This window comes from Equus caballus, chromosome 28, assembly GCF_041296265.1.
Source record: "Equus caballus isolate H_3958 breed thoroughbred chromosome 28, TB-T2T, whole genome shotgun sequence".
Taxonomy (NCBI): domain Eukaryota; kingdom Metazoa; phylum Chordata; class Mammalia; order Perissodactyla; family Equidae; genus Equus; species Equus caballus.
In genome coordinates, this window is record NC_091711.1 from 40761682 (window position 1) to 40776903 (window position 15222).

Genomic DNA, 15222 nt, shown 5'->3' on the forward strand with positions numbered 1-15222 from the left:
TCGCAGATGCCTGCCACCAGCAGAGAGAGTGGGTGGTAGCATAGGATGATGTGAGCCTGAAGCTTGAGGGGCAAGGAGGACCCTGTCCCACCTCCAGGCCCAGTGGGAGACAGACAGGGAGAGGAACTCTGGAGAGGCCTGCAGGGGAAGAGTGTCCTCAGGGCAGAGCGCGGTTTGGGTTAGAGCAAGGAGGTGACCCCGCAGAGAGAAGGCTGAGGATCTAGAGGACTCATGGGGCTGTGTCTCTCTCTTCCAGAACTGAGCCCCCAGAGTAAAGCCACCTGGCGTCAGCTCTGGGGAGCCTCAGCCTTGGTAGGAGTGGCCTGTGGATAAGCCTCAGGGGCCTGTGAACCTCGTGAAATTGTGTGCAAACATGTGGATGTGCATTTGGGGGAGGAGAGGGTCCCCTGGACTCTCCAGTGGGTCCTGGACCAAAAATAATAGCCAAGTGCCATTAGGTTAGAGGAGTTCTCACTCTCCAGTTTCAAAGCCGAGCACAAGCCCTTCCTCACTGCTTCTCCAAAGTGCTCCTCTGTCCATCCGTTGGTCCGTCCCTCCATCTGCCCCTCCATGCCTTTGGGTGTGATGTCCCCACCCCCTGCAGCGTCCTCCCTCTCATGCCTTCTCCTGCTGCAATCTTCCTCACCTTTTAGGGTCCATCTCCAACCCAAGCACCCCAGAGAAGCCTCTGCGATTCCTCCTGTCAAGCACACTTTTACCTCAGTGCCACGGATTCATTCGTCCAGGCCACAGATCTCTACCGCGCACCTCCTGAGGACCTGGCCATCCCCGGCAGGAGAAACGACTCAGACCTGGGCGCTGTCCCTTAGGAGCTCTGTGGTCTAGTGGGGGAGGCAGATATGCAGACATGTGGCCATCCAAGGCGAGAGGCGCTGGGGAAGCACGGACAGTGCTGAGGGAGAACCGGGCTGAGGACAGGCTCAGGCACGGGCCCCAGGGAGGTGGGCCAAGGAGGGGGACAGCATTCTTAGCAGAGGGACGAGAGAGGGCAAAGACAGCAGTGGAGCGGGGTGAGGTCTGTCTCAGAACCTAAGAGCTTTATACGAGCCCGTTACAACACTTATCCCACCGGAGGCCGGGTTCAGAGCCACCTTTGTGGCCACTGCCTCAGCTCCATGAGGGCAGAGACCTGCCGCATCCAGCTCTGCTTGGTGAAGATGGGCTGTGCGCTGCACAAATGGGTGAACGAGCAAGTCACAGGTATGTGGCCAGGACACAGGCCACCCAGCCCATCTGAGGTTTCCTGACGAGCAGTTTCACGGCACAGTCCCACTGCAGAAGTGCAGAGGGCCTCAAAGGCAGACCCCTTTCGAGAAGCAAAGACCACATGTCGCACACGCTCTGATCCTTCTTCCCAGGATTCCTGGGACGCGCAGCCCGCTTCTGCTGAGATACCAGTGAGGAGCTGCAGGGTTCGTCAAACATCATATGCCACGAGGAAATGTCAACAGTAAATGATTAATCGGCATCAGGAACAGAAGTATGGACGTTACCACGATGTACACAGCAATGCTCCCAGTGACCCCTCCAGGGCTCACCCCAGAAGGGCCAGGGCCCTGGACCATATGTCAAGGGGGACGCAGGATGGGCCCAGGCAAGCTGAGCCCGCCCATCTGGCCACCCTGCAAGGCGGCCCTGGTGCAGGAGGAGGAGGAGGCAGATTCTGGAGCCAGAATGCCTGGGTCTGAACCCAGCTCTGCTACTGACCAGCTGTGTGACCCTCGGCAAGTGACTTAAATTCTTTGAGCCGTGTTTCCTCCTCTGTGAGATGGGGTCAATAACACCCCCACCTGCTGGGACTGCTGTGAGGATAAAAGGACTTAATATGGAGACCTCAGTGCCTCACACGTGGTATGCACTAACAGGACGCAGACGTCACTGGTGCTCTTGATGCCATCGGCATCAGCCGGGTCCCACTCTCCACCCAGCAGGGATTCTGTGGGCCTCCCAGGCCTTAGGCAATAAAACCTGAGGATTGAGAAGATGCTGATTCCCTCCCTGACCTGAAGCTATGCCTGCCAGATGACAGCAGCCACAAACAACAGGAACACCTGTACCTGGAGCCTGAGGCTGGAAGCAGGACCGTGACAACCACCTCTAACACACTTAACTACTTTGGGGATAGTCCAAAGCCCTCTAGCAAATAAAGGAGAAGACACTAAGCAAGTCTACTGTACCGAGTCTTCTCTCTACAAACTGCAGGGTGTTCAGAGCAGTGGGGTGACCCCTGCGGTGAGCACCCCTGTGAGAACCCCTGGGCCCTGGCACAGCGCCCCGCCCCCGCCCACCACAGCCCTCTCTGGGTCACACCCTAGGCCTTGCTTGGCATTACCATTTCTGCAACTCCTCATAACCTCATCTCCAGCATCCTACCCTCCAACTTCCACTCCTGCTTCTCAGCTCACTCCCTTGACGGCCCAGAATCCCAGTCTCCCAGCCCCCTGGGACAGAGAGCCTGGCACACAGGGGCCCTCAGTAAATACTGTTAAAGCTGAAGCAATACGTCATTCATCTCACAAACCTGATATATGTGCCAGGCACCCTACTGGGTGCGGGGGAATCACAGGGGGTGAACGAGGCAGACCCAGCCCCCACCCTCAGGGGTTATGGTCTACCAGGATGGCGTTCTACTGGGCACAGGGATGCGGTGCTTTGGGGACACACAGCAGAAGCATCTGCTCCTGCCTGAAGGCCAGGAAGGCAGACAGAAGTGAGGCCAGCAAAGAAGGGGAAAGTGTTCTAGGCTGAGGTAAGAGTCAGGGCAAAGGCCAGGAGCACAGGGTGGCAAGAGCCAAGACCAGAGGGAGAGGCGAGGCCCCATGAGGAGCCCTTTTAGGCCACGATAAGCACCTGATTTGTTAAGGAAATAGGAAGCCCTTGAGGAGTTAAACAGGAGAGAGCAATCAGATTCGCCCTCCGGAAAGATCATTCTGATAGCACCTTGGACCAGGAGGGGAAGAGAGCAAGACGGCAGGCGGGGCCACGGGCTGGGAGGCAGGTGCAGTAGGAGTCCACGGGCTGCCCACCATGGCCTGGGGAGAGCTGGCGGCAAAATGGAGAGTAAGAGGATCCCTGATTTTGGGTTGACACATGGCCGGAATACAAGCTACGCCTCCCAGCCTCCTGTGCAGTTAGTTGTGGCCATGTGACTAAGTCCTGGCCAATGGGATTTAGGTGGAAGGCACGTGTGCAACTTCTGAGAAGTGTCCCTAAAAAGAAGGAAAGAGTCCTTCTTACCCCGCCCTTCCACCATCCTGCTGGCTAAAGTGTTGGATGTGATGGCTGGATCTGGTGTGGCCACCTGGGACCACATGGAGACCTAGAGAATGGAGGTCACACATGGTGGAGCAACAAGACGGAAGGAGCCTGGGCCCCTAAGGACTTCGAGGAGCAGAGGAGCCACACCAGCCCTACCTGCCGTGGCTGCCACTTAGGAGAGAGTTAAAATTCTATCCTGTTCAACAACTATTACGTTGGGCTTTCTATCACTCACGCTGAACCTAAGCATAGTTAATAGAGAAGAAGAAGCAGACCCAAGATACACTTGTGACCTGGATCTGGGGGTGAGGGAGTCCGAGGACTCAAGATCACTCCCAGGTTTCTGGATTGTGCAACCACGTACATGGATGGTGATGCCATTTGCTGAAACGCAAATGCTGAAGGGGTGAGGGAGGGCGGACAGCAGGTTGGAAAGAAAAAGAAAAAGCCTCCAGAGGCAAGTGAGGGACGTCAGGAACTCTGAGAGGAGACCTGTGTTTAACTCGAAGCCCCACCCAGTAATGCTCTTTATTTGGTCTAAATACACGAAAACACACAGCGGCACAGAAAGAGAAATGGATTAGGAACCAGAAGACACAGATTCCGTTTCTTCACGGCTTCCTGTGCTAGCCGGGATGGATCACTTCTCACCCTCGAGCCTCGGTTTTCTCATCCATCCCCATAAGATGCGACACTGCCCTCCGTACCTCAACGGGCCGTTGGAGGGTGTGCTAACGGACCACATGCGAAAGCCTGTAAACTACAAAGTGCCAGCCAATCAAGGGTGCAATAGTGCAGGTGTAGCTAATAAACTGCTGGCAGAGGGTTTAACCCCCTGGGATGGAAGTCTGCCTGCAGTAGGGCTCAAGCTCACTGAGACGAATCGGAAATCCTGTCAAAGGATAACTGCAAGTGACTCAGAGATGATGTGAACGTGGATGGTGGTGAAGCCCCCAGGGCAGGGCACCTCAAACCTAAGGACAAATGGCCATCCCCAGAGTGGACCCACAGCCTGGCCAGCTGCGCAGTCCAAACAGCAGCCCTCAGCTGCAGGCCTGTGCAGGGCTTCTGGCGCTGCAGGTGGAAGCCCACCCCATCCTGACCAAGGCCAGGCGGAGGGCCAGCCGCTCAGGTCTGTCTGTGCCCAGAGTCTGGACTAGTCCTGCTGTGTCAAAACTGTACCTCGCCTGGCCATGGAGTTGTGTTCTTTGCCCAACTGCCCACTGTAGGCACCTCTGCCTCAGTTTCCTTTTGGAGCCAGGCCCTAAATTCTCCCAACTGGCTGGGGCCCTGATCCCCTGCCTTGCTCTTCTCCTGGTGGCTGGACACTGACTGCCAGCTCACCACTTTCTGAGACTCCTGCTGCCACGCCTCCTCCATCAGAATGAACCCTGGAGGTTCCCTCCAGCCCCGCCTCTCCCCAGAGCCCTGGACGCACCCGGGATGCAGCCAGAGCCAGCTGCCTGCAGGTTCCCCTCCATGCCTCTCAGGTCTGCAATGACCTTATCCACTTTGTCCTGCCAGACACACTCCTACTCTTTCTCCAGGCACGGAGCAGCCCATCAGGAAGCCATCACCTCCTGGTGTCCCCACTGTTCCTCACATGGTATTATAACGCCTGGTTGGCAGGTGGCCTCTCCCCAAGGACTGCACATTCCTTGAAGGCACAGAGCATGTTCTGTCATCTCACAGCCCAGCTGGGGCTAGCCCAGGGCTGGGGCTCCGGACACACTGGAGGTGCTGGAGGCCTGCTGAATGGATGGAGGACAGGAAAAGCCAGCTGGACAGACGAGTGGAGGATGGGCTCTCAGTACTAACCCAAGTCAACACAGTCCGCCAAGCTCCTCTGGACCCTGCCTTTGGGGTCCTTGGCCACTCCCCTCCCCTTTTCTTAGCCAGCCCTGCAGCTGGCTCAGTACCCTCAGTGCTGTCCTGGCTTCCTACTCTTTCCTCTAGCCCATGGGAGATCCAGCATGCCCTGGGGAGTGACAGCTGTCCACCCCTTACAGGCTTTCCTGACCAAACCTTGGCCAACCCCTACCAAGACCATCTTGCCTTTAAAGATCAGGGCTACTGGTGACCCCTGGGCCTTACCTGACCTGACCCTTCTCAGCACGCGCGTCCTTCCTCCCCACTCCACCTGCGTGAGCCAAGCCTTGAGGCAGGACAGCCCAGTCTTCCATCCCCACACCCTGCCTGCTGCAGGGCCCCGATGGGCATAAGGTGCGGGGTCTAGGAAGCTCCTCCCTCCATTCTGGAAGCAGTCCCCCTCCGCCACCCCTCTCCAGACCCCTCACATGTAGACCCAAAGAAGCTGCTTCTCCAAGGCACCTCCAGTCTGATTTCTGGGAGGAGTCGAAGGAAAGAAGTGTGTGTCACAGCTGACCATTACCCACCGGAATCCACTCTTCGAGTTCCTGGGGTTGACCAGGACGCAGTCCCAGGTGCGGTGCAAAGTATTCTGGAACAGAATCAGCTGCCCTTCCTCCCGGACCCGGCTGCTCGAGGAGTAGTCGGCCACAGCCACCTCCTTCACCCGGAATGGGTTTGAGAACAAGTTGCTGACGCTATTGAGGGTATTGACCAGGCGGCCGAAAAACTGCATCTTCCGCGGGGCAGGTGCGGAGGCCCCACCGCCTTCCCCCTCAGTCTGGAAGAAAACGGGGTCTCTGGTCAGCTGTGCCCGGTCTCCCATGCCCACCTCACCAGGTGCAGCGGGTTCCTGCACAGACACCCAGATGGCACCCCACCGGCGCTGTTCCCGATTCTGGGCCTGGAGGGACCTGCAAAGGAGGAGAAAGAAAGAGAAACAGCACTGAGCGGGGGGCAAGAAGGTCTGGTGGGAAGTCACAGAGCTGCCACTGTGCAAAGGTGACCAGAAGTGTCCTGCTCCCTGACCCAGTTTCCCCCAGAAACTCAGTTTCCTCATCTTGAGTGCGGAGCCGCACTGATCAAAGGAGAGACAGCTGTGAACGCCCATGACTGGCGATCCCGCCTCGGGCTGATGGGGTCGGGGGGGGGGGGGCCCCCGCTGCTCACCACAAATACAGAGTCGACTTTCTGGAACTCAGAGAGCTTGGCGCGGGTCATTTCAATTCCACCAACAAAACCAGAGTCCCCTATCTACCAGATGGCAAGGGGACCAGGATCGTCTTGCTCTCCATCAAGGGGACAGGGGGTCTGTGAGCATCTGTCTAAAACCTTTGGTGCCTGCCACCACTGGTTTCCCAGGGAGCTCTGAGAGAGCACAGCTCCTCGGAAAGGAGAGTGAATGCAGAGACTTAGAAACAGTGAACACGTGTTTGGGAGGAAATTCTCTGTTTCATATTCACAGGGTCACGGTTTCTGCTGTGGAAATTGTCCCCAGTTTGGATGACAGAAGTAGATGTCTCATTATTTCCTGGGTCCCAGAAAGCACACTGCCTTCCTAAGGCAGTGCCACCAAAGCCTGGTGACAATCAGCTGGAGGCCGCCCTTGCTTCTGTGCTAGGATTTCACTGCCAAGAGAGGGGGTCAGACACTGAGGACAGAGTGTACAGGCACCCAGGGGATAATGGACATCTGAGTGGACATTAGTTCACACCCTGGCCTACATGTTGAGGAGGGGATCAACTTTAGGGATAAATGGAAGAGCAAGAGGCCTACAAAGAATCATCTAGAGAGGGAGTAGGGTCAACAATGAGAATTACACCAAGAGACGATTACTGAGCACTAACGAGGCAGCAGGCCCCGAGCTAAGTGCTTCACGTGACCATCTCATTTAATCCTCACAAAACCGCATGAGGCAGAGGCACTGAGCACACAGCTCTGCAGCAAGACTGCATTCAAGTCCTGGGCTCACCAGTTACCGGCTGTGTGACCTTGGGCAAGTTACTTACCCTCTCTGTGTCTCAGTTACCTCATCTGTAACATGGGGACCGTAACAGTGCCCAACAATAGAAGCCGGCAGATAGTGAATGCTCAATAAACATTATTAGCCTCTTTACTTCAATCACTCCCCTTTTCCAGATAAGGAATCTGCGGCTCAGAGAACCATGACTGCAGAGCTTTGAAAATGCCCCAAAGCTTTGCAATGTCCTTCCTTTTAGGATTGGTAATAAGATGTGGTGGGAGCAGACCACGAGCCTCAGTTTCTCCCTTAAAATGAGGACAGTGCTCACCTCCCTTGCATTGTGAGGATTAAATGCGGATGATCTGAGGATGCTTGGACCTGCGTCAACTTCCTTCTTCCTTCTGCACTCGGGAACTTAAGGATGGAGGAGCTGGGGGCCTGCACCCCTTCCCCTAGCCAGGTGAGAGGGGGGGAACCCAAGGGAAGGTGTGGCAATTGGTCCCAGGAGAACCTCCCAAAATGGAAGACACGGTGTGCGCATCAACGTGCGTTATAACAACTTTCATTTTGGCACAGACACAGAAGCAGCTTCAATTTATCCAGCGTCAGAGGAATTGTAAATTTTCATACATTTACCCCAGAAACATCATGTGGTCATTAAAAGCTGTGACCGTGACAGTTCTAACAACTCAGGAAAAGCGTGTGGGAACCTGGTCCAGGCCTGCGGCAGGTGGAAGAGAAAGGACTGGAGCCCGGATGGGCTGACTCTGCAGTCGGAGCGTGGAGCGTCTTAAGGGCAGCTGCTGCCTCTTGTACACCTACCCGGAGCACAAAGCTTGGCCCAAGGAAAGCTTGTTAAGACACAATTTATGCAATTTAACTGAGTAAAAATTATGCGCAGCAAAAGAAAAAAGACTGATAGAAAATATAGCAAAATACTAAGGGTAAATGAGGGTATTGGGAGAGATGAGGGTATTGGGTTTATGTGGAATTTTTTTTCTTTTCCCCATGTTCCAAGGGGTATGGAAAATGATTATATGTTTTAAAGAAAGCAGGAGTGTAGGCTGAGCCCCTGGGGGCTGCAGCTGGGGAGAGGAGAGGCCACAGGGGGCGGCGCTCCCAGGAAGCAGGGGAGTGGGCAGCAGCCAGCACCCACAAGCCCACCTGGGTTAGGGAGGAGAGTCACCCAGGGGTCCAGCTGGATGGAAGGAAGACACCCTTCCCCACAGGGGAGCCACCCTCCTCAGGGCCCCGGGACGGACAGCAGCGCGGCCAGGGACAGGACAGGCAGGCTCCCTTCCCACCTGCCAGGGTAGGTGTGAGGATGAAAGGACAGAGTGGAGGGAAAGTGTCCAGGACGCTGGCCCACTGCAGGCACACAAATAGTGACCACTGTTGTCACGAGGTGAAGAAAGGAAATTCAAGCCACCGGGCCACATCCTGGACAGGGAAAGCACCCGGAAGGCTCATGACTCCTTTCTCTCCTCCTCCTGTCCCACACCCCTGCCCTCAGGCTCTATCCCGCACAGCTGCAGCTGTGGGAGGATGCGGGCCGGGGGAGGGCTGCGGGTCAGAGGTGGGCCCTCCCCACTCGCCTGCCCTGCATAGCCCCTCACCCCTCCCTCCCTCTCCCCCTCCCTTCTCACAGCTGCCTGCCCTCTGACCTCCCCACGGGGCTTTCAGGACTGACAAGTGTTCTCTAGGGCTCCTGGCCTGAGCTCGCTCCCTGGATGTAGGTGACACCAGGGTCCCCCGATAGGGACCATACACTCCTGGGCACCTTAGGCTGCTTCAGGCCACTCTCTCAAATGCCACAAGCAGTAAGACACAAACCCAAGAGCTTCTGCGGGCACAGTGACGGCAACAAGTCTGCCTATCCACTCCAGGTGTCAACTTGGTCTCCCCTCCAGTGAGGCTGGATATTTGGGGCCTGTTCTTATCCTTGCTCGCCCGTCCCCTGTCAAAGGCCCAGCCTGCCTGCTGGGTTCCTTCAGGGAAGACGTACAGTGTCCGCTGGGTGTGAGGCGCCCCTGGAGGAGGAGTGAGGCAGGAAGGACAAGCACTGTTGCCCCCATTTTAGAGATAAAGAAACTGAGGCCCAGAGAGGCCTCAGACTGTGGGTGTTCAAAGGGCAAATTAAAGTGGGACGTATTGATTTCCACCAAAGAAGAAAACAAACAAACAAAACCCCTTACTAGGATCAGAGGAGACCGGACCCGACACACAGACTCTTTGGTGAGTTTCTAGAAGCGGCTAGTTGGGTCCATAAAATGAGTCTTCAGAGGGGGACCCAAGCCCAGCGCCTATCTCAAAGAGTACACAGTCCCGTGGGGGGAAGAGACAGGAAAGGACAGCGGGAGGCGGTGGTGTTGAGCCGAACTCTGAAGTGGGGCCGGGGGAGAGAGGCCTTCCCGGCAGATGGAGCAGACGAGAACGGTGGGCAGGCGGGGGACAGGAGCCTGCGTGATCCACCCGGGACGAGTGTTTTCATGAGGACTGGGCAGCACAGAAAGGGGACTATGGTTACTGTTGTGACAACATGAACTCTGGCCACCACGGAGCCATCTGTCCAGCCTCTGCTATGCCAGCCATGCTCACAGCCACCCTGTGAAGTAGCTTCTTTACTGCTCATTTACAGACCAGGAAAGCTCTAGAAGTGCGGTGGAGGCTGGGGGAGCATGGGGGTCAGTTATGGAGGCGCTTAGGGAGAACTCAGTCCCCAAATACCTGGTTCCTCCTCAGCCACAAATTCCCTGAAGGACCTGAGGCAGGTCTCAGGCAAGAGAGGAAGTGCAAAGCCCTGGGCCCTGGGCCCCGTCCTCTCTCCTGCTCTGGACGGTTCTCTCTTCCAGAGAGAGAGGGACCCCGGGCTTTCAAACATCCTGGTCTGTCCTACCCGGAAGGCACCCCCCTCCGCCCCCATTCCTGCCAAAGCCTCTGCTCGTCCTTCAAGGCCCAGCGGCCCCTGTGATGGCTCACAGCACCAGATCCACCCCTCCTGCGACACCTCCCTTCCAGCTTGCACCCTTTCCAGACACACACCCAAGGGCAAGGGCCAGGTCCATCCTCCATCCCGCACCTGCTCCCCGCCTACCGCAGGATGCAAATTGGACTTGCAGGATGCAAATCGGACTGGCTGCTTACTTACAGTGGCTCCCCGCCACCTCCCAGAGAAAGCTCATGCCCCAGAGCAGGGATGCCAGCGTCCATGTGCCCTGGCCCGGCCCACCCTTCCAGCCGACCTCCTGCACTGCCACTCCAGCCATGCTGCACCAGCGACACCCCTGGAGCATGCCACATCGTGCCTCAGTGTACCCCCGCCTACACTGTCTTCCCCAGTTTCTCCACTTGCCTCAGAGCATACACCCAAGAAAGGCCCATTAGGCAAATGAATAAGCCCCTTCTTGTCCTTCAAGACTCGGTTCATGTGCCACCTCCTCCAAGAGTCACACCCTGGGCCTCCCCCGCTTGGCCCCAGGTATACGTGCTCCTTCCTCTGTACCCCAGTGTCCAGTGCGCCCCCCACCGGAGCCCCAGCCTGTGACGATGACAGTGGATCTGCTGGTGTGGGTTGCCCAGCCCCCACCTAGCATGCTCTTCCGCACTCACAGTGGGCATTTAATAAATGTTTGGGGAATTAACCAACTAGAAGCCCCCAGGGCCGGCACCTCTGAGACATCCCCTCCCTTCTCCCCTCGAGGGTGATAACAGATCGCACCCCCTGCCCCCGCCCACTCAGCTGCCCCAGCAGGTCACATGATGGAAGTGTTCAGAGGCTCCTGCTCCTGCACCGGGGGAACGTTCATGGCATCGGGGGTGGCACCGGGCTTTGGTTTGGAAAGTTTGGCTTTAGATACCGCCCAGGTGCTCGAAGCTGAGTTCATTCACACTCCGAGCAGAGAAGCTTTCAAGTGCTCTGCATCCTTCCTGCCGAAGCCCGGCTGGAGGGGCAGGACAGCGGCTGGGAGGTGCGTGACAGGAGCCCCAGCAGCCGGGCCAGGAAGCTGATCTCACGGGAACGGCCACATGAGGGATTCTGGGACACACGCACAACTGCTCTCGGAAGTCAGGCTTCAGGAGCCCTGGCTGCTTACAACAGGATGTCCCATGATTGGAACAACTGGCACAGGACAGTGACGCTCCGGTGCAACTGATGGCTCCCCCACCCACTGCCCTGGCAGGATGGGCTGAGAACACGGGGTCCGATCAGAGCACCGTGCTGACCACACAGACTTCCTTCCTGCAGCTCTTGCCACCTGCACCTCAGCACGTGAGGGTGTCACCACACACTGGCCTCCATCCTCCCACAAGGCCACCGCGCTTTATGGTTGGCAAAGGCTTTTCACATCTGTTAGCTGCCTTGAAGCTCGAAAATGCCCATGAGATACGGACAGTGCGATCATTATCCCTGTTTGGCATATGGGGAAACTGAGGCCCAGAGAGAGGAAATGGGAAGTGTTGCCTGGCAGCTGGACTTGTGCCTTCTTCCTCAAACTCCTGACTAGCACCAGGGAGAGGGCCTGCACACAGTAGGCACTCAACTAGCGTGTGAGGAAAGAGTGCATCTAAGTAGAGGTCAAGTCCAATGTCATTTCCATCTCCCATCGGATCTGATCCCATCTGGACCTCCAAGGCCGCCTCCAAAACAAAACATCCCTCCAGACATTCACTCTACAGCTCACCCCAAACTCCTCCGTCAGCGAGTGAGGAATGAGGAAGGGCCCACTCCCGTCACCTCCTCCCCAACACCACCACCGCATTCATCCAGCCCCTACCGCGCACCAGGCCCCTCGCCAAGTGTTTGAGGTACCCATCACATTTAATCCTCAAAACACGCGTACGAGAAGATAGAACACTACTTCTCCCATATCACACTCAGGAAACTGAGGCACAGGAGGGTCTATAAGTTTCCAGGATCTGAAGCCAAATAGTTGGAATTCAGAGCACCGGCTCGTAATCCTCCAACTGGCTTCAGGAGAAAGCCTGAACGGAAAGTGGCTGAGCGAGGCTTGATTTTCAGTCTCCTGTACTCGAAAAGCTAAGGCCCTCATCTAAAAGGTACTGCCGTTCGCACGAGCCAGAGGCACACGCCCTTTTGAGAAAGGAAAAGGTGTCTCTTTCATTCCCTCCGCCTAGCTGGACTGCAGCTGGGGGCAGACCGCTCCGGAAGTGTTGCTGAGCTCCCAAGGACACTGGGAGACGCCAGGAACTTGACGAGATCTGTGGGCCGGTGGCTTGGTACAGGGTGGCTCATGTTATGATTCATTCTACAAATATTTATCAAGGACCTATTCTGCGGCTGGCATTGTTCCAACTGCTGAGAACAGATTAGTGAACAAAACAGACAAAACCTCTGCCCTCCGAGAACTCATATTTTAATACGAGAGGGGACAACAGAGAAGATAAACAGGCAAAACATATCCATAGGTTCTAGATGCTGATTAGGTGCTGAGGAGAAAGATAAACCAGAGAAGGGAGACAGGAAGTGTCCAGGTGGAAAGGGAAATTTCAGATAGGGTGAACATGGAAGTCCTCACCAAGAACTTGATCTTGAATACAGACTTAAAGGAAATGAGGGCAAAAGTTGTACGGATATCTAGGTGAAGAGTTTCCCAGGTAGAGGGAAGAGCAAGCGCAAAGGCCCTGGGGCTGGAGCATGCCTGGTGAATGCCAGGAACAGCAAGGAAGCCAATGAGGTCAGAGAGGTAACAGGGGGTCAGGCATGGATAGTGAGAGGGGAAGCCATGGCAGGGCTTGAAGCAAAGAGGCGACATTAACAGACCACTCTGCTGGATGCAGGGTGTAGAGAGGCATCAAGGAGAATCTCACAGCTTTGGCCTGAGCAACGGAAAGAAGAATACTGCCATTTCCTAAAGATGGGAAAGTGAGAGGGACGGAGAGATTTGGGAGGAGGGTGGGGGAAGGGATGAAGGAGCTACATAGCGAGAGCTTAATTCTAAATACTTTAAGTTTGAAATGCCTGAGATTGAGGTGCTGAGCAAGCAACTATATACGTGAGTCTGTCATTCAGAGGAAGGTCCAGACTGGACTGGACAGATAAATTCGGGAGTTGTCAGAATAGAGACGGTACTTAAAGCTATGAGCTGGATGAGATCACCAAAAAAAACGAGAATGGATAAAAAAAGAGGAGAGGCATTTAAGGCACAGACCTATTAAAATGTTCTCCCTGGAACCACCCAGTACGAAGTGAAGCCCATAACACAGGGTCTCCCCTTAGGTACAGCCCCTCACCCCCCTACACACACACCTGGTACGTATGTGCAGACACACACACACACACAGCATTTAAATTCCTCCTTCCTCTGTCTCTTAGTGATGTCACTGTGCTGAGTGAGAAGGAAATGCCCTTTGGGGGATACTGTCATCTAACGAGACAGTAACCGTGAAAAGGAGAAAAAGCGCCCTGGGCCCCGAGACAACAGTAATGACCCTTTCTCAGCAGGCAATGACACAGGCTGTGGTGTCACAAAGTACTGTGTTCAGATTCCAGCTCCAACTCACCAATCCTCGTAACCTCAGGCAACTCATTCCGCCCTCTCTTCCTTATGTTAAATGAGAATAACATTGGCTACATCAAGGGTAGTCCACAAGGCAGTAAACAGTCCGTTAGTGTTTGTTAAACAAATGAGGAAGGAAGGAACAGTAAGGATAACATATGAAAGAGCCTGACTCACAGATGATCAATAAATACAAACAAATGCTCAAGGAAAGGCAATGGACCTTCTCCTTGTCTTTCCCTCCTTGATTTTTCATTCCATCCCTTTCGCTTTCCCACCTACGACACAGCAGCAAGACCACACCTTTGTACAGGACCACACTGGTTACAAAGGTTTGCCTTCTACATTTTCTCCCATTTTGAACCCCATGGCAGCCTTAGGAGGGGCAGGAAATACAATCACCCTGTCACAGATGAGGAAACTGAGACTTGGACCCAGCTCCAGGAACATTTTAAGGCAGAGACAATAACAAAAACACTGCACTCAGCCCAAGGGTGGGGCATCTGTGTTGCCAAACCAAACCTGCCCAACATCCTGCCGGCGGGGAAGAGGGCAGGTGAGGGAAAGACCCACGTGCTAAGGGAAGGTATTTGTTTGGGGTCATGTGAATAGTCCATTAAAAAAACGGGCACAGATCCCTGAGCCCTGTGCCCTCCCTGTCCCACACTCACGGGCCTGCCCGTCCCAGTCACATGGCCACACGGGTCACACGCTCCCTGTCACCAGCTTCCAGGTCACCTGTGGGCGCAGGAGGTGGACACAGGATTGGGGGTTGGCAGACTCTGGGGTAATGAGGCTGTGGGGAAGGAGGGAGCAGGCGCAGACGAAATCTGCACGCGCAGGAGAGACAATAAGCAGGGAGAAGCAGGGAGTCAGAAAAGGAGTTAGAAACAGTAAAATGGAGAACAGCGGAGACAAATGGAGAAACGCAGAAGGGAGACAGGCGACGTGGGGGGTCGAGTGGGAATACAGAGGCAGAAAAGTCGGCAGCACTAAGAAAGGCACAGGAAGGAAGGTGGGGACAATCAATGCGGCCCAGAGTGAAAGCTGGGGGTACCAAGAGGCACTGAGAGATGGGGGAAACGACGAGGGGGGCCACCCAGGAAGTGAGGGATAGAGGGGAGACACACAGGGGAGGCTGGGGTACTGAGGAGGCCCCAGGGTCGAAGCTGAGGTCCCTGGGGCTACAAGTTCGACAGCAGACAACAGCGGTCACGGGATGGGAGTTGGGGACGCTGGGGGACCAAAGGGAGAAAACTAGGGGTACTCAGGGGTTACACACGGGGCCACGGAAGACATGCCTCAGGAACGGGAACACGGGATAGATCCGAACGAGGGGCCGGGTGGAGACCACAGCGCCTGGGGCGGGGAAGAGGTTTGGGAAGGGCCCCCCAGGCCCCGCCTCCCCTACGGCGTCACTCACCTCAGCCTACTCAGCACTTCTACTTCCTTCTACTTCCGCCAACAAACGGGCCCCGGGCCACGTGATGGCTCCCCCTCTCTCCGCCAATCACCGAAGCCCGAAGCCCAGGCCGCGGCGGCAGCCCCGCCCCCGCGCCGCGAGCCCTGCGCACGAGGAAGGCGGGGCGGGGC

General features: G+C 55.9%; 1 protein-coding gene across 21 annotated transcripts in view; it reads right to left on the reverse strand.

Annotated features, from left to right (window-relative positions):
* Window positions 1-15222, reverse strand: part of PLA2G6 (phospholipase A2 group VI) — a 55826-nt gene extending 40604 nt beyond the window's left edge. For 3 of the 21 annotated variants that reach the window (XM_070253978.1, XM_070253971.1, XM_023631601.2), the window contains exons 1-2: window positions 15053-15183; window positions 5676-5929 (exon numbers count right to left, since the gene is read on the reverse strand). In XM_070253978.1, the coding sequence (XP_070110079.1) occupies window positions 5676-5884 (209 nt within the window). In that variant the 5' untranslated portion in view covers window positions 5885-5929; window positions 15053-15183. Of the gene's footprint in view, window positions 1-5675; window positions 6063-14300; window positions 14391-14930 lie in introns of those variants that run through there. The other 18 variants (XM_070253973.1, XM_070253970.1, XM_070253967.1 and 15 more) reach the window with 15 other exon arrangements.